Source organism: Parus major, chromosome 14 (assembly GCF_001522545.3).
Source record: "Parus major isolate Abel chromosome 14, Parus_major1.1, whole genome shotgun sequence".
Taxonomy (NCBI): domain Eukaryota; kingdom Metazoa; phylum Chordata; class Aves; order Passeriformes; family Paridae; genus Parus; species Parus major.
The window spans coordinates 9,051,613-9,078,057 of record NC_031783.1 but is presented as its reverse complement, the minus strand read 5'-3'; the positions used below and the strand labels follow the sequence as shown (position 1 = coordinate 9,078,057).

The 26,445-nt window shown below is 39.5% G+C and overlaps 1 protein-coding gene across 1 annotated transcript in view; it reads right to left on the bottom strand.

Annotated features, from left to right (window-relative positions):
- OTOA (otoancorin) overlaps positions 1 to 26,445 on the bottom strand; it is a 36,354-nt gene extending 9,909 nt beyond the window's left edge. Inside the window, exons 1-22 of the mRNA XM_033517837.1 lie at positions 23,717 to 26,445; positions 23,357 to 23,385; positions 23,236 to 23,266; positions 23,115 to 23,142; positions 22,173 to 22,260; positions 20,606 to 20,737; positions 19,763 to 19,998; positions 19,449 to 19,552; positions 16,965 to 17,071; positions 16,390 to 16,529; positions 13,856 to 13,979; positions 13,280 to 13,495; positions 12,602 to 12,769; positions 12,152 to 12,292; positions 11,502 to 11,557; positions 11,015 to 11,132; positions 10,508 to 10,581; positions 9,141 to 9,276; positions 8,103 to 8,293; positions 6,588 to 6,681; positions 5,349 to 5,478; positions 1,722 to 1,909 (exon numbers count right to left, since the gene is read on the bottom strand). Coding sequence (XP_033373728.1) covers positions 1,722 to 1,909; positions 5,349 to 5,478; positions 6,588 to 6,681; positions 8,103 to 8,293; positions 9,141 to 9,276; positions 10,508 to 10,581; positions 11,015 to 11,132; positions 11,502 to 11,557; positions 12,152 to 12,292; positions 12,602 to 12,769; positions 13,280 to 13,495; positions 13,856 to 13,979; positions 16,390 to 16,529; positions 16,965 to 17,071; positions 19,449 to 19,552; positions 19,763 to 19,998; positions 20,606 to 20,737; positions 22,173 to 22,260; positions 23,115 to 23,142; positions 23,236 to 23,266; positions 23,357 to 23,385; positions 23,717 to 23,795 — 2,610 coding nt within the window. The 5' untranslated portion in view covers positions 23,796 to 26,445. The remainder of the gene's footprint in view (positions 1 to 1,721; positions 1,910 to 5,348; positions 5,479 to 6,587; positions 6,682 to 8,102; positions 8,294 to 9,140; positions 9,277 to 10,507; positions 10,582 to 11,014; positions 11,133 to 11,501; positions 11,558 to 12,151; positions 12,293 to 12,601; positions 12,770 to 13,279; positions 13,496 to 13,855; positions 13,980 to 16,389; positions 16,530 to 16,964; positions 17,072 to 19,448; positions 19,553 to 19,762; positions 19,999 to 20,605; positions 20,738 to 22,172; positions 22,261 to 23,114; positions 23,143 to 23,235; positions 23,267 to 23,356; positions 23,386 to 23,716) is intronic.

The following is a 26,445-nucleotide window of genomic DNA, read 5'->3' as shown; positions in this document are numbered from 1 at the left end:
AGCATCTATGCACAAAATTTCAAAGAGCTTTGCCTGTCCTGTCTCATTTCTCGTGCTCAGAGTAACACCACATTGCATTTTGAAATTAATATATAGGAAGTCTGTTTTTGTCTAGCAGAAATCTGTACAAACACTCACAGACAGTATATACTGCTTTTCAGTGCACTACAGATCTGTGTGTCTTGGAATATAGTCAGAAATGTGAAAGTATCAACCTTGTTGGCAATTTCCCTACAACTGGTATCACTCTATAAGTACACCAATGTGTTGCACTGCCGTAAAGAATAGTAATTTCCACTATGTAAGGGGAGCATTGTTTTTATTTTCTTCTAGGATTACATTTTTTCCCCTTTTCCTTCCCACCTGTGTCCCTGCTGACAGAGGGAAGCAGGCTTGGTAAGAATACATTTGCTGCAGTTATCTTCCTGCAACAAGGCAGCAGAGACACAACTGCAGAGAGTCACCATCTGTTTTCTGAAATCTGGGCAGTGCCACTTCTCTTCAAGCACCTGCAGTTCCACTGTTTTAAAAGCTGAGCTTCACTGCTAAAAATTGCACAGTGTTGGCCTTATTTACCCAAAATCCATGGTCAGCTCCATTACTGGCTGCAGCTGCTTGTTTAAGGAGATGCTGGCCAGGCCCACATTGCCTCCTGCTTTCCTCCAGAGGTCACAGCCCTCAGGTCTCTGAGCCTCTTGCACTCTGTTCTACTTGTAGCCAACTACAACTTGTAAATGTTTCCCAACCTCATTCTGTCAGAATGATCTGATGGAACCTAAAAAGGACTTTTACATGTTGGATCATTTTGACAGAAGGGGATTACAGAGATGGAAGCAGAGAACAGATAACCTCCAGCAGATGCTGTTGACAGGAAGCTGAACCCGGGCTGGGGCCAGTACCCTCTTCACCTTCGAGTTTTCCGCAACCAAAACAATTTGTCTTACTGCACCGAAAGGCTTTTTTTCCTTGCTGAACCAAAAGTATGTTTGGGAATTTGTTGGTTCCCTGGCAGTGCAGGCAATCACAAAGCAGCAAGAGGAGGTCACCCCCAGGGAGAAGTGCAATGGCAACAACGGGGATGGAGCAAAGTCTGACTCCTCTGCCAGCCTCCACTGGCTCAGGCAGGGCTGCTCAGAGCTCTGTTAATGCCCCAGACACAGCCAGAGTGCTGAGCTGCCCCCAGCACAGTCCTCTGTCTGACTGCACTTCTGGTAAAGACAAAATGTAGGTGTGTTTTTTCCTCCCTAAAATTTCCCACTGATGGGTGTGTCCCTGCCTCTGAGAAGGTGGAAGAAGGAACTTTATTCAGCCAATAACTGCCTTTCAGTCAGTTTGGGTTTACCCCACAGTAAGCTATATTTAACATCCATGTAGACAGTTTAACATGCCAAGCTTAATTCTCAGCAGGGCAATCAACAGCCCCTAGTACTGCTTGCTGATTTTTCATTTATGAAAGAAAAGTAAGAAGCAAGCAGAAAAGCAATTCAAAAGCTAAAACACTTAATTATTTCAGCTGCCAATAACTCAGAACTACTTGCCTGTTGACTCTAAAGCAAGGGCAATAGTCTTCTATCACCACCTCACATTATTTTTCCAATAAACCATAGATATTCTCATGGCAGTAGTGATATTGACATAGCACAGTTATTTTAGAACTGCATAGTTCAATAACACCAAATCAAATTACAGATTTAATTTTCCTTCACAGACAGGATAGTTACCTGCTTGGCTTTTTCCTTCAAGGCAGTCAGCTGGGAGCTGTTAAAACCTGAGACAGCCCCAAGAAGCTCCACATTTTTGTCAAAAGTCCCTGGGTCCATGCATTTCAGTTCCTGAACTGACCAAAAGACATTTGCTTCTCCTAATTTAATTATTTCATTTGAAGAAGGAGCTCTGGTTCTCAGACAATCTGAAAAAGGTCAAATAGCAAGAGTTTTCATTAAAGAGATGACAAAATAAACCAAAGCAATATTGATATTTAAGAGAGCAACAGACTATGAAAATTAACTGCTGCTGATGTGATATTGATAAATTAATTATTTTGTAATTGAAGAATTTAAAAAATATTTATATTACTAATGTTCTGGATATAAAACTAGAATTTGCCTAATTTGCAAGACATTGGCTATATTTTTTGTACTCCAAAAGCAGTGCATGCTGGACAACAGCAGACATACATTTCAGAACAGTTACAATGCAGGATGCCACAATAAAAGTAAAATATGGATGTGTGCAATACAAACTACCAGTATCTTGCAAGTTTCTTTCAAGTCTAATTCTCTAAAGGCATCAAAACCCAGGTAAGGGCTTGTTCTGAGGTAAAGCCACCATTTGCTAGGAACCTTGATTCAACAGGAGTGAAATGCAAATGTTTGGGATGACCCTGGTGGAAGTTCACCAAGAAGAGTTTCAGCTGAATAAACATCACATTCAAACAGTGAATCCAACTCAACAGGAATGTAACAGACCTGAGAGGTCCTTACACTCTGAAATGCCTGATAGAGATATATCTTGTAAGACTTGTCTGACATTTAAACAAGATGAAGACAGAAGCTGGATGTGTCAGAGAAGCACCGTGCTTATTCGTTATGTCAAACCTGTTGTTAAAATGTCAGGATCTAGAGAGGACTGTTCACTTACACAGCACTGTTTGGACAGACAAACTGCCTTTAAAAAATCTTATTTACAGTCAGGCTCTGTGCCCATGCATTATCAAACCAGACAGTTTCCATTGTGTGTTTTAACAAATCCTAGTCTTTGTTGGCATAATCTACCTCTAATGTTGATGGAAAGCAGAAATAAGAATACTAATGTGGTTGTTTACTGCTCCCTCTCCTGTCACTAATTTAGGAAAACCTTATTAAATAATTATCTAAACCAAATAATCCCTACATGTCTTTGGATATGGTCATTACCAGTAAAAAGCATGAATTTCACAGATGCTGTGCCTCAGCTAAGCTCCTCCAGATAAATAAATTAAAGCGAGGATGTACAAAGTAGATTTGTACATTGAAAGGAGGCAGAGGAGGGATTTATTTGCATCAAAGGAAGCTGCAGTAGTGGGTAGAACACTGAAAAGATTGAATCTGTTGAGCAAATGAAAATGCTGTTCAGCTTCCACTGTACCAGCTGATCTTCTGCTCTCCCTTTACCTCCCTCTTGTGTAGCTGCATTGTTTCCCTTTCCCCTGCTGCAGAAGGTCAGCTTTTCTCATGTAAATGCTCCCCATCCAGACACAGTGCAGCACCCTTCCCCAAGTCATGAAAACCTAAGACTTCGTGTCCTTGAAAAAAACCATTGATTTTATAATTTTTAACACACCAGATACACTGATGAAATTAAAGAGGGAAATACTAATTAGAGTTTTGACCTGATGCCACTTTCCTCTTCCTTTTGCTATACATTTAGTTTGACAAAAAACATTTATTTACATTATAATATCTCAGTGCTTGTGGTGAAAAATCTAAATTTTCTCCAGCACTGCCACTGCTGTCTGGTAGCATCTCAGACACAATTCCCAAGGTTTGCTTTTCATGTTCCATCTTGCCTTAAGCACCTTAAAACCTTTGTTTTTAATCTTGATATAGACATAGAAGCAAGAACTCTGTAACTGGTAATTACTACTGTTATTAACATTAGTTCACAACTGGTCTGTGAGAAACACAACATAGCATTGGTGACATGAAATGCATCAATGTTATTCTGCATCTTCATCAATGTAATTTTCATAATACCAATTTTTTTTGTATTATTTACAAATCAGTAATTAAACTTCATTCCTTACTGTGTGAGCTGTATGGAGCTGATAAAATTATGTCTGGTAACAGAAGTTCAATACCAGAAGCATTTTCTGGAGTAGCACAAACAATCCTTCAACTTCTCATCTCCCAGATTCCCTCCAGCTCAGCTTGTGCACCCCAAGTGAAGACTGAGGAGCCTCCATAGCCTTGGAGCCAAGTTATCCTTTGACAAAGACTATCAGCTTTGCTGGCAGGTTTGCATTGGCCTTGCACTGCAGATGAGAGAGCTCTGCACCTGCACTGGACATGAGCTGGGCTGATTAGAGAAGTCTCTGTGATTCATGCAGATCCAGAGGCTTAAAAAAGAACACATAAGGACACAGGCAGACTGAAATACCTGCTGCTGAACCTTTAGTCCTGTGGTCCATGTCTAAAAAAATATGGCTTATGATCTGCTGATCTACTTGTTGAAGAAAGAGTGAATTTCATGCATATAGGTTAACTGACACCCTGCTATTCACCAGCTCAGTCTTGCTTTTGTTAGAGCCTGATGATTGTGTAATCACTCCTCTGATCAACTGAGGTCATGTTTTGTTTCAGGCTATGAAAAAACTCAACTCTTAGAACTCCCTGCACCTCTCTCTGCCTATGAATACAGCATTGTAAGAGGCAAATTCATTCCCAGAGACACATCATACAGAGTTCCTGCTATACAAGCAGATGGATTTCCATGGTGGCCCAGAGGTTGCTGAGAGCTTGGAACCTCTATTCTGTTAGGCAGAGAACCAAGAAGGAGATTTTCAAAGACAAAGGCAGACAATATGAAACTCCTTGAATATGTTTGGGTCTAAATTCCCATTGGTGCTTTTCAAAAGCTTCCCCCACAGCAGGACTGTTTTCCATGGCACAGGATGGCACAGCTTAAAAATTCTGCCTGGGTGATAATTTCAGATAAGAGAAAGAATAGTTGTTATTATAATAATAGAATATAGTCAGAGTATCTATCTTATATAAAGAAAATCATGCATTTGTCACCAGATATTCTAATAGATTAGTTTGGTTGCTAATTAAAACACCTTTTAGACAATTACAAACTCTGTCCATTTGGACAGAAAAAACGCAGTGCCACCACTGTCAGATTTAAGAACAGATCAGTCACCATATGCTCATGTCTGGCAAAGGATTAACTATGTGCAATCTTTTGGCACAACAGTAACTTGTCACCTTCGCAGGTTTTTAATTCAAGGGTTTTCAATTAGATTACAAAGTAAAAATAAAAAAAAAATTTAAAATTAATAAACCCCTCTAATTCAAATCATTCATCTTTTTTCCTTTGTGCACTCAGAAAGATCCCAGGAAATGCTTAATTATGCAATCCTGTAATTAAAGTGTTTCAGCAACTAGTGCATTATACAACTCTGATGAGCAGCAGAATGAAGATTCTCACTGTTTTTTGCTGAAAGTCTATAAGTTACTCAATACTTCACTTTTTTTGTTTGGTTTTCAGAATGCATACGATGACAAAATGAGACAAAGTCTGTTTGAATTGTACCATCTCAGCCCCAAATGGCAGCACTTTGCAGAGGCCCCACCCGGTGCAATACTGACCAGCTCTGCTGAGGGATGAGTGGATGCTGCCAGTGCTGTTGGAGACTGACTCGAACACAGTTGATAGAAGCTCTTCAGCTGAAGAAACTGCTCCAATTGTCTTTGCTATTTGTAAAATGGTATCTAGGAACTTCAAAAGGAAAGAAAAAATAAATAAGGCTTCTCTTCCTTTTAAAACCAATCAATTTGTGAAGAAAGACTTGTGCAGACTTTAGCAAAGCAGGGGTTAGTAACAGTTCAGTCTCATCTCATTGTCCAGATGTTTCAGAAAAGAGTAATTGGCTGCTACTGAAAGGGTCATCAGCACACATTTGAGGGGGAAAAAATGAGGAACAAAGCAAATTCTGAGCGATTCTCCCTCCTGTATGCCCTCTCAGCTTCTGGCAACACCTGAGCACTGCCTGATTGGCATCTGTGTCCAGCCTCTCCTGGAGCAATGAGTTCCACCATTTTGGGCTTCATTTTTCTTATTTTAAATTTGCCAGATAAGTATATGAATTGAGGATAGGGACCCAATTAAATTATGAGAAATAACTTTGACCTGTTTGCCCTCTTTAGGCTTTTCTGACCTCTCTCCTCCACCCTGCTAGACACCTTCCTTTCCTTTGAAGAGTCCTATTCTATCTGGTCAATTATAAGCACTATATCCAGTGGAAAAGCTACTGACTGTGTTCACATATTTCTGCTGAAGAGTGAATCCCTCATTCCAGTATAGTTTACTCCTATGCATAAAATAATTAAGATTACATGAACTAAAGAGGGCAAGGAAACTACAAAGTGCAATGCTGAGGCCATCAGTTGTTGTTACTTGTGCTACACTGGCCTCAGGGCAAAGGGCCACATGAGTAAATGCTAATTGGATCAGTATTATCCCACTAATAACAGGATAAGAAACACAATTTTTATGGTTGGAAGGCAGGAGGATAGAGTAAAGAGCACTGCAAGGTGTAAAGTACCAAAAAGGAGTCTGTATCACTATAAATGCCCCTTTTTTTCCTATGTGACAATGTAAAATTGTCATTGTACACATGCAAGTAATTGTTTATAGTAACATTACTCAAGAAGAAATCTCTCTGATGGAGTCAAGGATATGTGAAACATTAACACAGGGTTCCTTGACAAAAGAATTATTTACCTAGTTCAGCATCCAGGTTACAAAATTTAGACTGCATTATGACATTGATAAATCCAAGTTCTAAAATATCTGTTACAAATTTAAAGTTTTTAATAAAAGCATACCTTCTCAGCGAGGACATTTAATTCCTCTTTTGACAGCAGAGCTATGAATGGTCCAACATCTAATGTTGTTTCTGCTGTCCAGTTGTTTGAGGAGCTGAAAAATATTTGGAAAAATATATTAACAAAGAATGTTACAATAATAATACTAAAACTTCAGTGTTTTTATGATACTTTATCACACAGAAAACACAGGCAGTTCTATGCCAATGATTCATTGTTATAAGCATCAGATTGCATTTTCTCATCTCTCTGGACATGGGGCATTAGTGGAATTCACAATATAATCAGAAAAACCCTTCAAATACCTTGGTGATGGAGCTCTCCTTCAATAGTCAAGTGTTCTTAGCATTACAGTCTTTGAACAGGGAGAAATAATTCTTTCTTTGAAAGAAAATTTACCATTTTCTGTCAGTTCATATTGTAATAGTAGTCTGCAAAATGGTTATCAAAAGAGAAGTAGAAACATCATCCAAATCTGACAAATGTTAGTCAACCCATTTGGTGGGAGACTGAATAAAGCACTTAGATCTAATCTTATTTTCAACCTGACAGAGCCTACAGAAGAGGATAGTAACAAATTTGTTACTAGCTCATGCTCCTACAAACAACTTTATTTGCTTTGTTGCTCCACTATGAGGATGTTTAAATATCTTCAAAATTAAATGATATAAAATAAAGTTAAATTTTATTTAGCACAGTGTGCCAAGATTCAATAACATTAATTTGTATCAAGATCAATGCAGGGGTGCAATCTGCTGGAAAATACAGCTATTCTATCATGGAAAAATGCTGACTAGTAGGAAGCTGAACATCATCTAACCTGATTAGGTGGATTAAGTCACGGACTTTGGGGCTAAGGGGTGGTTAGAAACTGCACATCCAGTCTCCCTTTTCAGATGCAAGATTCTTCTAAGGGAATATGCAAGAGAGAAACAGTATATTCTTGCCAGATAGAGGATGGATTTGTTCTTTACATGATTGATAACCAGTGAGGTTGCATTCACCCTCCTATTCTGAGTCCTTAGTGACACCCAAAATGCTGCCTAGTCTGCTGCTTTAGATGCTCAAACTTTATATCCCTCTGCTTCTTCTCTACTCTCTCCTATTGCCACAGGTGCCTGCAGTCTTCTTTACTTGTCTTCTCACACCAGCACACCTAGTATCCCACTTCTATTTTCCCATTCTTTGCATTCTTGCACCATTCTCTGCTTGTAACCCCTTTCTCTTGCCAGGCCAGTGAGTCTATTTGCCTGCCCCCCAAACATTACACTTTCTCTCCTTTTCTTCTGGGACTTAACTCATGCAGGGTGCCCCTGGGGTTGTATTTTGTTCCACAGTTATCACATTACACACAAAAATAGAAATGGCATTCTAGTGGAGAAGACCCCAAGCTTGGGCAGTGACAGAAGGTGCTTTGTTGCTGTTTCCACTGCAGTTCATCTGGGCAAAGCAAATGCTTGGTGTTTGCATGGCCTAACCATCAGCATGACCAAGGTGGTGTATCCAATGCCTTACCCATATAACTGAAGGAGTTTGTATTTAATTTCACTCTTCTGCTCATGGCTGAGCTGTTGGCAAAGTTTGAATTGATGCAGGGCTGCTGCCATTGCCTTCAGGGACATTCTGTCATGTAGAAAGTCTGGAGGTAAGTGGCAGATTAGATTTCCAAGGAGGTCAACATCATATTCATCAGCAATGGAGCTGTTCTGAAACAAGAAACATTTGCCCTGTTGGCAGAGGTAACCTTGGCTCTTGCCCTGTACCATTCAGCTGCATCACAACTCATTTAAGCTCTAAGGAACAAAGACACAACAGTTTGCACTGGCAACTTAATCTACAATTTCTGCTGAGACTGCCTTACATTTTTTGTTTTACCAATCCAACTGGTGATATTTCATAAGCACTCCTCAGAGCTTTCAGTATTCTTTATTCCATACTGAATCACACATAAAGAATGTGACCACCCAGCACCTGCAGAGCTGGGGCAGTTCTGTCTGGCAGCACAGCCCTCACCCGGCCCCTTGCAGCAGAGGGGCCCCAAGCTCTTGCTGTTAGAAGGCTGAGCTCTGAGGGGTTTCTCAAGCAGCTGCCAAAACACTGGGGATTATACAGCTGGTACTGTGTGTAAGGACAGTAATAACCACAGCTACATCAAAGAACTAGTTTCCCCTAAAAACTGAGGAGTGCTGCAGACAGCAGAAGTCACAAAATCCTCCTGGTACCACCACCTCTCCCATGAAGCTCTCCGTGCCACAACAGCTCTGCTTGGACTGGCACTTGGAGCCAGGGCAGCAGCTCCAGGTGCAAACTGGTCAGCTCCAGGCTGTCCTGGCCAGCAATTACATTTTGTGAGAACACTTTGTAACATGCATGGAGTCAAAGAAAATTGCTAAGCAAGCTATAAAAAGGTTTCCTTAAGGAATGAACAATAAAATTGATACAGCACATAAACCCCTAAAAGAATACAGATGGATGGGTGAAGAACTCATGTAGGTGACTCTCTCCTCCTCCATGGTGTCTCCTCCTCTGCTGACCCCTCTCAGCCATACCCACCAAGCACTCCTGTACTTTTTGCAGAACAGCATCCCTTTTGTGATGGCTTGGGTTCAGAAGGTCCATTCCAGTCTTCCCCAGACGTTCAAGGAAAGGGACACACAAAGGACCTGTAACGTACTCCAGGTACTCAGAACTGCAGAAAGAATTCAAAAGGTCTCAGAATGCAAACCTGACCTTCATACACCCACAATCATACCCATGAAATCTTTGATGACAGAAATATTTAGAGACAAGGCTGAACTTGAAAAATCATAAACCAGACAGGCCAAAAAAATTGCAATTAACCCTTGCCTTACTTCAACACTCATCTTCTTCCAGTCCATCAGGACTTGAACTGAACTTCAAAAAATGGCTAACAATTATAAATAGCTTCAAGTGGATGAAAGTGCTCTGAGATGCTTTAACACCATATGAAACAAGACTGTCTACAGGTCAGAAGTTTTTCCCTTTCTCTGTTTTACTAGGAATAATTCTCAGATGAATAAAGATGTGGTAGGTGGTCTAAGGACCACAAGTAGTCTTAGTCCTGCCAAATTAAACAAAATTATGCTCCTCTCCACACAGAGTGGCAGACAACCTTTGCAAACAAAGCCACATCCCACATCTGCACAGCCCAGGCTTGCCAGGCTCTGTAGGCAACAGCACCAGTAAATTCTGATAGCCCTGAACAAGCAACATAAAATTGTTGCCAAATAACTGAGAGCTGCAGTTTGTAGGTAGCCTTGCATTAAAGTCTTTCTATTATTGTTTTGTAGTTGTTAAATAGAGTAAAGCCTTTTCAAATGGAATTATTTTCTTACTTTTTTCAGTTAAGAAATATTCCACAAAAAGAAGGGTTCTCAGTCCCTTAGGCACACAGAAAGAAAGAGAGAAAGGGCAGAAGAAACAGAAAGTGAGAAAGAGATAAGGAAAGAAAGGAAGGAATTAACAGGTTTTACAATTCAGGAGTTCTCATCAATACACAAGGTTTTTTTTTCCTAAGGAGAAAAGCTGTCACTGCTAAGTTTTGCTAACTTACACAAATGTCTTGAAACACACTGGAATGCTTCTAACCATACAGAGCAATATGCTTCAGCAGTACCCAGTGGTTTTGTCTTCTATATCCACTCTCAAAAAGACCCCTAAACAAATAAGCAAACCTAAACCAAATAAACCTAACTAGAGGGGAAAAATCCACAATGGTGACAAAAATGTGCTGTACTAAAAGGCACAAAGTATAACCAACTTTGACTTGAGACAGATTTTGCCTACATTCAGTGATCACTTTGATAAATTACCATTTATTTGAATCATCAGTTTTTTCAGGACTGTGGAGATTATTTGAAAAGTGCTCAGAAGGTAAGATAGACTAAGATGTAACTCACGGAAGGGCCAGTAAGAGGAAGGGAGGAATGGATGCATTGGAGACTTTCCAAAATTTCCAGGCCAAACAATTAACCTAAAAGCAACAAAAATTTAGGATCTTAAACCCTTTTATCTGGCTTTTATTTAGCTTTCTTTTTGTAGACGTCAGAGATGAAACATTCTATATTTGGGAATATGAGAACATTTGTATGCTTCTGAAACTTCAATGTATTTCCAAACAGATTACTCATGAATTAACAAGTCAGAAGGGCTGTAGGAATTTCTTGCATTTGTAAGTGACAAATGAAATTGTCAAAATGAAGTATCATAACAGACGAATTCACACATAAAAGATTTAAATAAAATATGCTAACAGACAAGTTGATATACAGGATTCTGAAAAAAAAAAACCAAAAAGCCAAAGAAAAAATAGAAGGAACCAAGTTCTAATCTATCTAATTTGGATATTGTGTAGTAGGTTTATGTACATAAAATACTTTTTAATTTTTTGTTTTGTTTTGTTTTACCTGATATGGAGAAAGCAGATGAAGATTCATTTCAAATAATTTAAAATTGTTTAAAAATATGTCTGTGTCCATCATTTCAATGAGTTGACAAGTTAGTCCTTTCACAAGCTGTCCTGTGCTGATAGGAAAGGCAAATTTTAATCTTTTGAATATTTAAGCAGGATCTAGTCCCTATTCCCCACAATCCCATCCTAAGACACAGTTTCTTCACCTCTCCCATTTCTTGTAATTAAAAAGCTCTTGAAAGTAAAAACGCTAACAAATTGAAAAATACCAACTAAGCCTTAAAACACCCAAACCTCTGCAATGCTTTGATCCTGATTTTGGTTTTGAATACCCTTTTTAATAAGGAAGGTGAATTATCCTGTGCTATCCAAGAATGAATAAACATAAGGTAATACATAATAACCACATATTGTTTACCTCAAAGTTGCTCTCATCAAAAAACTAGTCTTAAACCCCATTTCAAAAGAGATATAGTGCATACCTTAGAAGGTCAACGGGATAGTTTTCCTTGGACACTAATTCATACAGATACAAAGCCTGAAAATAAACCCACCATAATTAAAGGTAACTTTAGTGAATCCGGTTTTAAGAGACAGTAACTAGTGCATGTTTTTTGTACTCTGAGCTCTTTCATGTACTCTAAAAGTACTTTTATGGTCTAGCTTAAACAACCAAAAGGTTTGGCATCCAGTTTGGCTGAGTTTTTTCTTCACAAGACAAGCCATCACTGACTGGCATTATGGGATGATGTTAAACCTGTACAAGGCTCACATGCACTGTAAAACTTAGGTCTGAAGGGAGCTCTGGAGATCATCTGATCCAACCTTTAATCTCTCTGAACCAAGTCAAAGACTTTACATGGAAATGTCTAATATCCAGTACTGGAAAGAGAAAATTTACATGGCTGAAACCTGTGGGTTTAAATTCAACATATTAATGCTTTCTTTTCCATAGCATTGTCTCATAGTGCTGCCTGAGTTCTAAATGCCCTTTGGTGTTTATGTTGAGATATAATTGGGGCAGTTCCTTCCTTTTACCTGTGTTCCTTGAACATAAATATATTACACCACTTTTCCAATTCTCCCATCACACTAAATTTCAGTGGAATGGAAACTGCATAACAATTTTTACCTGGCTGCTTCTTAGTTCTTTTTCTTTCAGCATTGAAGAATTAAATCCAGTTTGCTTCCATAAACCAGAAAGAGAGACTTCTTTAAAGAAAGATCCTTGTATATCTTTGACTGATGAAGAAAAATCTCCAGATGCAGCTACCTAAAAAGAGAAACACAGAAATACATGGCATTTCTGAAGTGATGCTTAGATTTACAGGAATTTGCCCTTCTGTCTACTCTGTAATATTTCTCTTAAGAGGATAAAGGAAAAACACAACAGTATTAAGAACACAACGGAAATAAGCAAGAGGAGAGCCTTCAAAATACACTTGGTGATCAGAAAAAAAAAACAGTGGAATCATTAACCATTGAGCTAAAGGACACATCTTGGTTTAATTCATGCTCTACAGCTCTGGTTACTGTGCTCTTGTACAGACAGAACCTGCCACACACTGGAGTTTGTAATCACCTTCCTGAGGATGCCCTGCTGCTGTGCAGGAGATAAGTCAGACAAGTACTGGGACGTTGTGCCTCGAATAATCTGAGCCAGCTCCCTGGGGCTCATGCTGTGGAGTGACCGGGTGCCAATTCCTGTCACCAAGGCACCCATTTGGCTAACGTTATAAAATGATAAAACCTGCAGGGAGAGCAGCACAAGCAAACAGAAAGTTTTCTTGAGAAAAGCAGATACATCTAAAAGCAAAGATCAGTAAATAAAGCAAAACTATTCTTGTTAAATAGTTAATACATTTATTGCCTGGGAATGCATTTTCCATGTCTGCCCACAGAACAAATGCCTGAAGTTTCTCAGAAGTTCCTTTTCCTGAAACTTCAACCAGGACCTGATTCCTTGCATTACAATATATTTGAGTATACATCCTGGTATCTCTGATCATGCAAATTCTGCTTAGAGCAGTGAAACAGACAAAATAATATATCCAAACGCCAAATCCAAATATCCATTCTGTTACTAGAAAATTTCTTTGGGAGTACAATCTTGGATGCTTTTATTTAATTTAAACACATTTTTCAGGCCACTAACTAAACAGAATGCTTGTACTAAACTTTTCAAAATCTGCAGTTATTATTGAGAAGAAGCCATTTCACTTTTAAAAACAGAAAGTAGGAAAGCTGTTATCAGAGGTACCTTTTCATAAGAGAGATATTTACTGGATAAAATCATAACTTGGCTTTTTGCCCACCCAGAGACTTGGTTTAATGTTGCAACAGCATTATGCACTGCTTCAGGTGACAGAGATTCCAGCTGACTTGAAGTGAGTCCAACCACAGCATCTGACAGAGATCCAAGGGTATCATTCAATGTCTGGTTTTGCATGGCAATGTTCAGGAGTTGAGATTTGAGCTAAATCAAACAAAAAGAGCAGATCAGAAGTAAAAATCTGCCAAGAACCAATTTCCATTACCACCCAAAACATTAACTGGAATCTCTGGAATAGGCATTGGCAAATATTCACACACTTCATAAAATTTCAAAAATAGAACCACAGTTGTGAAAGGAATATGGAACAGGAATATGAAACAGAATGAGAAAAGAATGAGCACTCAAAATGGGTTTCTATTCTTTGCATTCTCAAGAACTATTTTCCCTTATTTCTTAAGTCCAAATAATTTTTCACTCATTTCTTTCCTTATTTAAGGAGAACACCCTTCCTCCTCTGTTTACAGGATTATGTTAGGCAAGAAGAACAAGTGTTGTACACACCTCATGAACCTCAGCCTGGAAACCTCTCAGCTGATTGCATTTAATCATTTGATGAAGTAGAGCCCGGGCCACAGCTGCATCCATCTGTTCCAGGTCATCATAAAAGCAAACCAACAAACCCAGCCTACAGAGCAGAAATACATTAGGTCCTTTCTGACATAAAAGGTGTCACTGCTAGGAAACGGAAACACAGCTTGGTACTCTCTCTTTATGATCACAGCTTTAGCCACTTCAGTTTGTCATGAATGCCTCAAACTGCAGTCTTTAAAACTCAGCCTGTAACAGGGGTATGAGAACATGCACTGGCCTTTGGATTCAGCTGAATTTTGTCTGGATTGTGCTTGAGAATTTACCTGTTCTGGTTCCATTTGTCCATGTCTGGATTGTCCCAGTTAATGACTCCACTCCCCTTGACAGGATAATCTTGAAAATGATGGAGGGCTATTACTAAGTCTCTATAAGTGTCTTGTTGGGTTCTTATCTGGTTTGATTTGATATTTTGAACTCTAAGTCCTGCTTGGATTTTACATGCAATACAACTCATTTGTGTTTCAGAGGAGCAGCTGGGGCACAACATGGCCTCTTTATCATTTTAGGATTAAACAAAGCCTGCTGTATTTCACATCAAACACAGGACTGGCCAATGGATGGAGACATGTTCAGTTCAACACAGGTTAGGAGAAACCACACTGAGGCTCAGTTGTGCCAGCACAACTTGCAGTCTGCAAGGCAGGGTTTTGGACTGAGATAATTTTCCTTCATAGTTCCCATGCTGTAATATTTAAGTCAACATTTCCATTAACCTCTGTAAAGTCCAACCACAGCCATAGTTTTTGGAGAGGAAGAGTCACGCCACCATAGGGAAGGGCCATCTGTAGGTGTCCTTCTGGCTTACACCTTGTGCTTATTTACTGCCTTGACCTGCAGCCTTGCAAAGAAAGAGCTCTGAACTGTGCATCACTATGTCTGGACTTTGAATTTTATAGTGATGGGAATGAACTGGTTTGTAGGAAGCTACTTTGTTTGAGTCAATTCCGTGTCCCTGTAAACTCTCAGCTTTTGCGTTTATAATTTACTCAGAATAAGAACCTCAAAGATATGGCCAAAGACTGGATTTCCTGCTACAGTCCCTGTTTTTCCACAGTTCAGTGAGACAGGCACAGGCAGAGTCTGAGAAGTAATGTCCAGATGTGAATCAAATCAACAGTGGACAATGCTGCAGCACAACCAGAAACTCAGTCAAATTCTGCAGCACATAAAGGCTTTTAGTTCCTCCAGTCCCTCAACAACAACCTGCCAGTGATATAACAAAACACTGCTTCAGCAACACATCAATTCAAGTGAATTCATCAAACCAACATACAAATCAAAGAAACATCTATAAGAGCATTTTTATAACAAATAATTATATTCTGATGCATTATTGCATAGCCACCCAAAGCTCTTCATCTCCTTTGGGATTAGCAGAAATGAGTAACTACTTCTTAAAAGTAAAAGCACATTTAAATCAACAGTATAGTTAAAATGAGTAACATAAACTAAGTGTGTTGTAAAAATGGAATATATTAAGGATTATGGAGCATGACATTTTTCTCATCTGTGAGAATACGGCAGCTCTTGTGAGTGACAAAATCATTTTTAAGATTTCTGACATTGAAATTTAGAGCGTGGGCATAACTCTTCTCTCGCTTACTCCTCCGACAATGAGCAATGCTACATGGAAGTCAGCAAGCTGCACTGCAGTAAAGACAGGAGCTCTGAAGCCATAAAGCATATTCTCCATTAGCTTAAAACTCCAAGGTATCCCCCGAGGAGACTACAAATCATTTCAGACAGTATTGTCTAGGGACTAAATACATCCATTGATATGACAATGTAAATGTAAATGTGGAGTGCAGAGCTTTCTCACGCTTGCTGCAGTTTATTTTGATTTTTTATTATTGTTAAAGTTAGTTCAGTGCAGATTTGACAGCCCTGAAAATTCAGTTTCCTGCTTACACATTTAATATTCAAACATTTAAGCATGGCTCATCTCTACCCTGCAGAACAGAGGACAGTAGGTCAGGCTTTACACCACTTTGTGGCTTCAGTGGTGACACTCGTATCTATTAAAATCCACTTGCAGTCCTGGCTGGCAGGAGTTGAGATTTCTTCCTTCAATCCTAACTGTAACATGATTTCCACAAAACACCTCCATGTTCTGTGATTCAAGCAGCCAAGACAACTCATGTCCTGCTGTTCCAGATTATTTTATTGCTCTACAATGCAATGGAGCTCTGCCTGGGTCCCCCAGATACTTCTGCAGACTTCCTATGAATGCTACAGGCATCTCCTCACTGTGGAGCAGGAGACAAAGCATTAGCTAATTAGGCACACCTCCAAAAATTCATAAAGTAGCAATTCTTCACTTTTGCTAAACAAGGCTGGATTTCAGCCTAGATTTTTCTGCTGGAACAAAAAAAAGCTGTGCCACATTTCCTCCTTAGTTGTTCCATCCATACACAGCCATAACAGAAAAAGCAAAGCAGCCTTGCCTGTAGATAGTTGAAGTGTTCCTCATATCAAATCCTGATGAGTTTATCCTTTCCAGGAGGGCCTGTGCAAGCTCTGGTGTGATATCATACACTGTGTCCAACTGCTTTGTTGCATTGTCGTAGCTAATGAACAGTCTGATCTGAGCAGCACAAACAAAACCATGCATCAGCACTGTGAGACAGTGAATCCTACAAAGTGTGTGTCTGACACTCAAAATTAATTGAGCCTTTTCATGTTATAGAGAAAGGAAGAAGATTTGGATAAATCAGTATTTCCAAGTGAGTGATTCTCTTCCAAAATGTCATATAATTTGAGGGTCTTCTATCATTGGTTCCCCTCAGTAGGAGTCACAGAAGTCTAATACTGATAAATAATTACATATTAACAACAGGCACTTTAAAAATAAAAATATAGAACTTTATAAAGAATACATTTATATTTTCCCGTTATATTTTCTCTTTAATTAATAAAATATATAAAGTTATTTTTCATGTTTAGGTGTACATTTGTGTTCATACTGTTTGTAGCTGACATTACTTGGCAATAACATATCCAACCACACTTTGTTACTTACTTCATTGAGACTAATTTTCAATATTTCTTCCAATGGGAGATGGATCATGTATCTTCCCAAAATCCATAAGCTTTCAGCAGTGACCCAAGAAGTTGATTCATTGAACTCTGTTTTGGATAAATAAATACTCACTACAATGTTAAGAAAGTAATTCCTTTTCAAACATATTTTACCCAGTATATTATTATTATTAAATAATAAAAAAATCTGCAAATCAGAAAAATCCTTAGCAGAGAGAGTCAGATTCCATTAATTTGATACATTTTAGCACCACACTTTTATGAGTCCATAAATTTTTTAATAAAAATGAAATAGTGTTTCAAGTGTGTCAAATTTTCTCATATAAAAACAATTAATGTTTTATGTTGTCAAAACAGAGACTAGATAAAGTGTGGGACAAGAAAAATTTACCCAAAAGTATTAAATATAGAGCAGTGGTTTTAAAATTCACTTTTCCTAATCAGATGTATTATTTAAGAACATCAGGGAGGCATGGTACTTTATATATCTTATATATTAGTACTGATGATGCCACTTATTTCAGCAATATGCAATAACAATAATGGAGAAAATGAAAAACTGCTCAAATACCTACATGGAAATAGGCTGACAAAACCACAAAACACCACATAACAGTTAAAAAATGGCATTCATTTAGTAACATTCTCCCAAGGATTGAAAATGAAATAAAGATCCAAATATCCCTGAGAAAAAACATATTTATGGACTCCATGTGTACCCTGAGCCACAAAGACTGTTTTCTCCAGGGTATTGTCATTTGGATGGCTCAGTGTGTGACACCTCTGAACACATTCCTGTGTGCAGTGCCGATACAACTCTGTTGAAATAAAATCATCAGTGCACTTTGACGAGTTTTCCAGAGATGGAAAAAAGCAGCTTGCATCTATCAGAAGCTGAAGGACTCCATTAAGTGATTTTTTTGAAAACATAGATCTAAGCTTCTTAACTGAGACAAGATGATGATCCCAGCAGACCTGTCAGGCCTGTGTTTTTTGAAGTGATATTATCTCCCATTACCCAGAATATTATGAGAGTTGAAAGACAGGACAAGAGAGCTAAAGACAAACCAGCACCATTTAATGATGTTGACTGTGGTTTTTAACAGAACAGATTCGCAGTTACCAGCCATGGCAGCTGTGATCCCCGAAAACTGATCCCTATCCCAGGTGGTCCCAGTGCTATCCACATGTAAAGTGAATAAACCACCCTCCTGAAGGACTGTTCCTGCATTCTGCTGTGGTCTGGGGAGTGCAGATAAACATGAGGGAGCTTTCCTGCCCAGGGCTAATGGTTTACACTGCCACAACCAGTTGGGAATCAGACCACACTTGTTGCCCTGGGGGTGGATTCACATCTGTGCTGCTTTTGGCATGTGAAGCAGCAGCCAGGGAGGAAAAAGGTGCAAAGCAACTCCCAGTCCCTCCCAGACTGGGTGATCTTCCATGAACTGAGGGTTTACTAATGCTTCAGACACAACCCAATATGATGCTGAGGGATTTTCTCAGGACTGCTGAGTAACACCAGGCAAATTCTCTATCTTTGCTTCCCCAGTAATGCACTGGCACTAACATCACTTCACAGCAGCAGCATGAACCTCCTCTCTACAACTTACTGGTTTACTCTGATATTTTCAAATGGCATGAGACCCAGGAGGCAAATTTAGCTTCACTGAAGCAAGTGGGGATTTAACCTTTGATTTCTAGGGAAATAGGAAGAACACACACATCTGTAACCCTAAAATGCTCCCAGGACAGCTGTGCTGGGATGTTCAGTGAAATCCAGGCACTGGCTCAGATGGTTCAGTGCCCTGCACAGCCCCCTTGTGGAGCCCATCCTGCCTGTCCCAGCTATGGAACAGCTGTTTCAGGCACATTAACCAGGCAAACAGATGTGGGAAAATGCATCCAATCAGGATTACTTAACTGGTTTTATCTTGTCCCTTTGCTGATCAAGTTGGTGCCATGTGCTTTTTGCAAAATCCTGCATTTCTTTTGTGTTTTTAAACAGTGCAGAGGATAATGTATCCTGAGCCAGAGCTGTTTTTCTCCTCTGAAAAGGAGTTCAGGAAAGAACAACATGCCTTGGCAGAGCACCTGGCCACTGTATCCTATTTCAGACTTAGTACAGAGAGAAAAGACTGGAGAAGTAGAAAAAGACACTGTGTATATACACTTTCCTCTGTGCAGAGCAGAGGAAGAGTCATTGGACTTGATGATCCTGGAGATCTTTTCCAGCCTTAACAATAGCATGATACTACTCTCTAAGTTCAAGTATCTTTGGAGAACTATTTGTCATCAGTAACAAACACATTATATTTACTGTGTTCTGCAGAAAAAAGCATTCCAGACAGCTACTCTTAGAGAGACCTGTGTAAAATGGGGAAACAATTCAATTCAATGGACAGGCCTTTTGCTGAGTGCTTTTCTCTTATGATAAGCAAGAGGAAAACACTTTGTAACATACCACTCATGTTGTAAGATTTCTGTAGAATCTGCTTCATCCAGCCATAGAGAGCTCTCTGAGTGCTTGCTGAAGTTCTGTCATAGAGGTCCTTGAATAATGATGATCTAAGTGATACATAGGCATGTTAGTTCACTAATGAGTTAACTATTCATTTTTTTAGTGACACCTAGACAAATTATTTTAGAAACAACATTCTTTAAACATAAGCAGAAAGCTGTATCTGGAAAACAGACTGAGACCGTATAGCAACCTCTTTTTAAATAGTCAGCAAATCCAATGTAGTATTAATTGTGTCTGAAAAATAAATGGCTTACAAATTTCTGAAAGCATCCTCCAGCAGAAGGTTTGGGAGATTCCCTATGACATCAGGTTGGAGATAGTTCACTGCTGACACACGCAGAATCTGACTCAGGATATCCACACAGTCCAGGGCACTCAGAGCCAGGAAGCATTTATCCAGTGTGACAAGAAACAAGGTCCTATTTACTCCCGGGCTTTGAAAAATTCTCTCTCTAGTCTTGCCCCAATCAAGAATAATATTTCCAATTTCCTGCAAGCAACAAAGCGTTAAATTAACATCTTTGATTAATTCAATATATTGGTAATTTTGAGGTCTGGCAGAGAGCTCTCTACAAAGAATATAATGTTGTTTTCATGAAAAAGAGCTGCAAACTACTAGATGTTTGTATTACTTCAGGTAATTCCTTTATGGCATTGGGTAGAGACCAGCTTGAATTTTTACAAAACCAGAATGAAACCCAGAAAGATATTTCAAATGGCTGATTAACAAAACTACTAATTTCACCTTCTTTAGACATCTTGGCTCTCTTTCCAGCCACCGAAAAGAAGATACTCCCTGAGAGTAACTGGCCCTACCTACCTTGGGTGTTACTGTAGGAGGGTGAACTCTTCTCTGGAGATGAGTTTCTCTCTACTGATTACAGTGAAAATCCAAATTACTAACTTGGACTTGCAGAAACAACCCTTACTGCTCTTTAGACAGTAAGAGTTAAATGAACTAAGCCTAACTTAAGAGGAGAGGGAGTCCTGAATCCAATTCAAGCCAGTTAAGTAACTGCAGGGCCTGCACTGCGAGTCCCTTTCCATTTATATAAACCACTGACAGCAGCTCTTCTTTTTCACAAGTGAAAACTCACAAGATGCTCCTTTTTGCTGTTGAAGAGGTACTTCATTGCAGTCTGGAACTGCTGCTGATCAAGGTGTTGCATTTCAGACAGTAGCTGCCTGGGCTGATATAAAAGGTTCTTCAGGTAACTTTTTATGGACACCTGAAATATAGAAAAATATGTTAATATACATAAAACTCATACTATTGTATTTTTACTCCCTGAAAATCTGTGCTCAAGGAGAACTAAGTGCTTAGCTCTGTATTGTCCGTGCTGCCAATGATCAAAATAACTATTCTCCACACAAACTGAAAACAAAAATAATCTAAATGCATTCTGAAAGACAGTAATTTTCAAATCCTATTCTTGGTTTCATGAAGAAGTCCTCCCAAGAGAGCTTTTTAACAAAGATGCCTCAGTTTCTCACTTCATAAAACAAGAGTAATAAAGCTTTTCTGCTTCACACAGCAGAGATGTGAAAATGATACTTTTAAGAGCTAAAAAAGCCTAAAAAATAAAAACAGTTACCATGTGCATATTGTTTCTAAAAAGGAAGGAAATGGGCAATTAGATGGGAGGAGAAATCTCTTAACAGGTCATACACCAATAATTTTCTCTCTCGAATCAAGCTGCATTACCAGTTAACAATCTCAAGTCTGTTTTGAAAAATGGAAGGGCAATCATAAACATTGGAACAGAAATAAATGTAAGGCTCATTAGCAGCAGACCGGAGTAAAATCCCTTCTATTTCCTGACAGAATTATTTCAGAATTGGTTTGGAATTTGAGTTGCAATTGTTCTTTGCTGCCTTTGCTTAACTTGCATTGCCACCACCAAGTATTAACACAGTTCCTTTGTGCCTCGGGGTTCAGCCTGCTGAGAGCCTCAGGCTACCAATAAACGTGACAAAGGGAAGGGGCAGTGGCAGGAAAATGCAGGTGAGCATGAGCTGTGACAGGGACACGGAGCTCGGAACAGGGCTCAAGTACTGTGCAGCTTCTGGGAATGCCTGAGGCTCAGGGATGGCACAGTTGACACTTCCCTGTTTCAGTGAGTGTAGGGACGAGGGAGGGGCTCAGGTTTGATTAGCTGGGTACAGCTCCACTCAAAGCAGCTCATCGCTAATCCTCAGCAGCAGGAGGAACAACAACTCCTTCCTGCAACAACTTCACATCGATAATTTACAAAAACAGCACTGAGAGAAGATTTAAAAGGTGGAGGAATTTTGTAGGATGCTCTGGAGCCTCTCATTCCATAAGCAGCAGTGTGAACTCCAGCCAGTCAAAATCTGAGAGAAACCCGTCATTTTTTGGGGAAACAGCATTTATATACACTCAACTCAGAAACAATGAGCACAAAAAATCCTAATTTTTGCTTTCCATCAGAGGAAAAGCAAAAAAGATTGTTACTGTTATTTCTGCCTTGCATATTCCAGCAATCTTCGGGGGAAAAGACAACCCATTCCTATTTCACTGCTACACTGTAGATGTGTTAATTACCTCTATCATTGACCACCTAGCTTTGGCTACAGAGATAGGTTGAGTTTTTTTAATTCCCTTTCAAATAAAAATTTTCATGCATCTTAATTGTCACAAACCTGGAGGCTGCTAACAGTAAACATAACTTCCTGGGCATGAAAATATGCAATGACTTTTGTAAGCAGATCTGCTGTCCAGACATTAGAGCTGTAACAGAGAACAGGACCAAAAATGCCAGTAAAATAATTATAACAACTTAAATAGCAGATTAAAAGAGTAAAAAAGAAAAAGGGAAACAGTGATACTAACACTACAATGACAAAAGTATTCTGGTTTTTGTCTAGCCAGAGTAATAGCTGATCTATTTAACACAATGAAAATACATGGTTCAATGGGGAATGGAATTAATTAATTTTTTCCATCTAATTCCACAGCTACCCACAATAAACTCAACTTTCCAAGGTATTGCCATTAGTACCATCTCCAAGGCATATGCTTTCTGGCACCCCATTATGACTGTTCTGATCTGCTTGCAGGAAGTACAGGGAGTAACTGCTGCCTTTCCTTCAGCAGAGCCATTAATTTCACTGTGTCCTCTTTACACAGCCACCGATTTCCTCAATATATGTAGGAGTGGAATGGTGTTTGAGGCTTATATTGCTCTTTCAGATTTGGACAAAATTAGCAAATAATTCAAAAGCCACCAGGAATTGGAGGATGGGGGACATAGTGAAACTGAAAGAAGGACATGGACAGAAAGCTGGAACTGCATCTAATTTCCTTAAGAAGCCATTTGGACACGTGAGCAAAGTTAATTATCAAAACTTCTGAAAACTGTAGCAAATATTTCAGCCTCATTCTATTTTTTTTTTCCTTTTTTATGACAAACACGTTTTTTCCTGTTAATAGGAAATGCTCCTCCCAGGAGACCTAAATCCAAGTAATCATATGCACAAATTTCATTCTATCCATAATGTTCCAGCTTCTGTGGAAATGAAACAGATCATATCTGACGTGCAAGATAATATTGAAAAATCAAGAGGGGGAGAGTAGTACATTACCTTTGAAAATAAAGTATATCTAGGAGGGCTGCACATAAAAAATGGAACATAAAAAGTTATGGTGAGATACTGAGTTTTAATTCATTTCAGAAGTGTATGTGGGAAGAACTGTGTACGTTACCATTCAGATATTTCCCAGCTATTACTTCCTCCTAAGGAAAAATTACAAATATATGTAATAAATTATTATTTTTAGATTATAATATAAAATGTTAGTAGAGAGATCAAATAAAAATACTAACCACAGCTCTGTGTAACAATGGAGGCAGATCTGTAAAAGATTATCCTGTTATTAGAAGTTAATTTAATGCTTTATCATTCAATTGTGTTACACAAAAATACATTGATTGTATGTAGTGATTATATATACATATATAATTTATTTGCAAACATTTAATGTGCAGTTTTTTACAGAAAAACAGTGAGGGGAAAAAAAGGCCATTCAATAATAATCAGTCTTGGTGAAATTCTTTGCTGGCATAGCTCTATGAAGCCAAGAGAGCAGAGACCATGCTCCCAGTTACTAAACAACACCTAATTTATTACACACAGCTTTTTCCATGCCACAAAATACACCCCTCAGACAGGAGTTCTGGTCTTACCTTCAGAGTTCTGACTGGAAGTAATCTCAGCATGATTCATTGATATCAACAAGAAACACATCTTCAAAAGTCTGGACATTTCTTCTGGTGTTTTTTAGAATAAAAAGATACTTGAATTGAAAAGGCAAATAGGAAGAACAGAGTCAAAAGGCAATATTCACCACAAACTTTCAGAGCTATAAATCAGAGACAGCCTATACTATGGAGTACAGATAGAGATCAGAACAATCCAAAGCTTCTTGTTCCCAAACTCTTAATTTAGATCTTTTTCTAGGATAGAGATACAATTTATGCTAACACAAGTCCACCAAGAGTGCATGTACACTCCCTGTATCTCCAGCTATATCTGCCTAAAGCAAGTGGGTCATTTAATTTTCTTCCTTGTAGCACCATTTATTTACCAAGTTACACTGCACCTCAATATGACTTCAGTGCAGTTTTGTTAAAACAGGCAAAAAATATCCTTTTAAAATCAGATAAAAAAGAAGATAAATTGAATGAAAAAGGAAGTAATAAAGAAGCTTCAAACAAACCCTAAGATTCTCCTAGCTGGTTAAACTGCCTGCAGGATCATTGCAGACTTGGTCTGGGACCCTCCATTTGCAGATCTCTGAACTCAGGGGTAGGACAGCCTGGCCCTGGTCCCATGTCCCTGCAGGGTGCTCCAGACAGGGAGGGGGAAGGAGCGCTCCCCTTCCCTGCTGCCACACTTGGAAAAAAGGGAGAAAACATCCTTACACTCTTCTGAAAGAAAGTCACACATTTGGGAAATACACCATGTTACTTCACCTGGACAGATCAAAGCCGAGGTTTGTGTACTCACAAGAAGTGTCCCATCAATGTTTCACCACCACCTTGGACAGATTGTGTGGAAAGAGATGTTTTGGTAGCTCTTGCTATCCCTGCTGCCCTATGCTATGCAGCATAAAGACCTCTGAAAGATAAATTGTCTGGAAGGGCAGTAATGGTATACCCAGAGCTTTTCACTAGGCTGTCACTGATTGCCACCAGAAAAAATTGTCTCACAGTTGTCCAAAACAAAATGAATGTGTTGCTTTTGGTCTAGTTTTTGGAGGACAAGGATGCACACAGAAGTAATGCAACTCAAATTATGATTTTTGGTATTGGGTGGAAAGGAAGCAAAGACTGGGCAGGTTTCACTCACATAGGAGTTTCTGCAGCCATGTCCCCTCCACAGCTCTGAGGGCCATCAGCTGCTCCAATCCACACTGCAGAGAGGATTTTCTGTCTCTGCACCCTCAGCTTGACCCTTTGCTCATCCTGAGTGACACCACCCCCACAGGTAAAACAACCAATTAATCTGAGATATTAGATGATGCCTTGATCTACAGATTGCAGCTTCTTATACTGGGATTAGCCCCTGATTTACCAAATGCCATGGAGGGTCCCATTGGCCAAATAATTGTCTCTGACCATAAAGAGACTTGGTTAGGTTTTGTCTCCCTTTCCCTCATTTCAAAGGTTTATTTGCAAGACACTGAATTTCTGCATTTCTTTTTGTTGCTGAATTCTGTGCTCACTCTCTCTTTCTTCCCCCCAAAGTTCTCTGTCACAGCTTGAGTTACAGATCTGAATATTTGATAAATGACACCTTTCTTGGACTGTTTAATCTCAAGTACCAAGGTACTCTTTTATGAAAATATCTTTCAACAAGCTCCAGCCTTCAGTGTATTGCAAATACTTAACTTCAGTCTTGTAATAAAAGTGACTACAACTAACAGATGATGAAAAATTTAAACATTAGACTTTAAGAAGCTATTACCTCTGTCCTGCTCTTACACACACTGAAACCCCTTTCAGCTACTCTTTTGGGAGCACCACAGTAAATGTCTCTCATTCAGATGTATCTGGTTTCTTAGACAATGAACTTACTTGTGTTTGTTTCTGCCTGTGCCCTAACAATTTTGCAGTAAGGTTTGATTACTCGGCACAGGTTAAATGATGCTTCCAATGTCAGTCTCGATTTGTTTTTTCCAATTCATTCACTTTGATCAGGGAGTGTATTTTAATTAAAGCATGCAAACGTAACATATAAGGAGATTAAATGCTAAGAAAAGTGCTTTTTCATCCTGACTAACTCAAGCGACAATCAGCAGGCGCACAAAAAGGTCCGCTGTGAAACAGCCCTGCTAGGCAAGACAATCTGTGGGATGAAGTAGTTAATTTCTTGAGTGAAACAGATCGGTTTGCAGCTCACAGCAACTTCCAGACAGTCCCAATCACGCTGTGGGGATCTCCTGCAGATCCCATCCAGCAATTCCCCAGAGCCCGTTCCTTGCATATGCTGTGATGAGGTCTCTGACAAGTCACCCTTGCAGGACGCCCCGCTTATGAGAAGCTCCCAGACCGCCTTCTCCTCTCACTCCCAGAACAGCCACCCTTCCACGTACAGAAATCCTAGACATTTTATCACTCACTCCAAGCAGCCGCTGCCTTATCTGAAGCTCGATAACCAGAAGGCTGACTTTACAATCACAACTCTCTCTGATAAGCTCTTGCACTGCCGGTGCCCACCTTCCCCTTCACACCCAGCCTCTGAGAAGAAGCACCACATGCAGTGGGGGAACCCGCAAGTGGTGCGGGCTGGAAAGGGAGAGCGAGCAGGAGAAGAGGAGGAGAGCCAGGACCCCGGAGCGCTTTACCTGCCTCTGCCGTGTGCGCCTCCTGTCCTGCACTGCAGGAGCTGGGCGGCTCCGGGCAGGGACCCT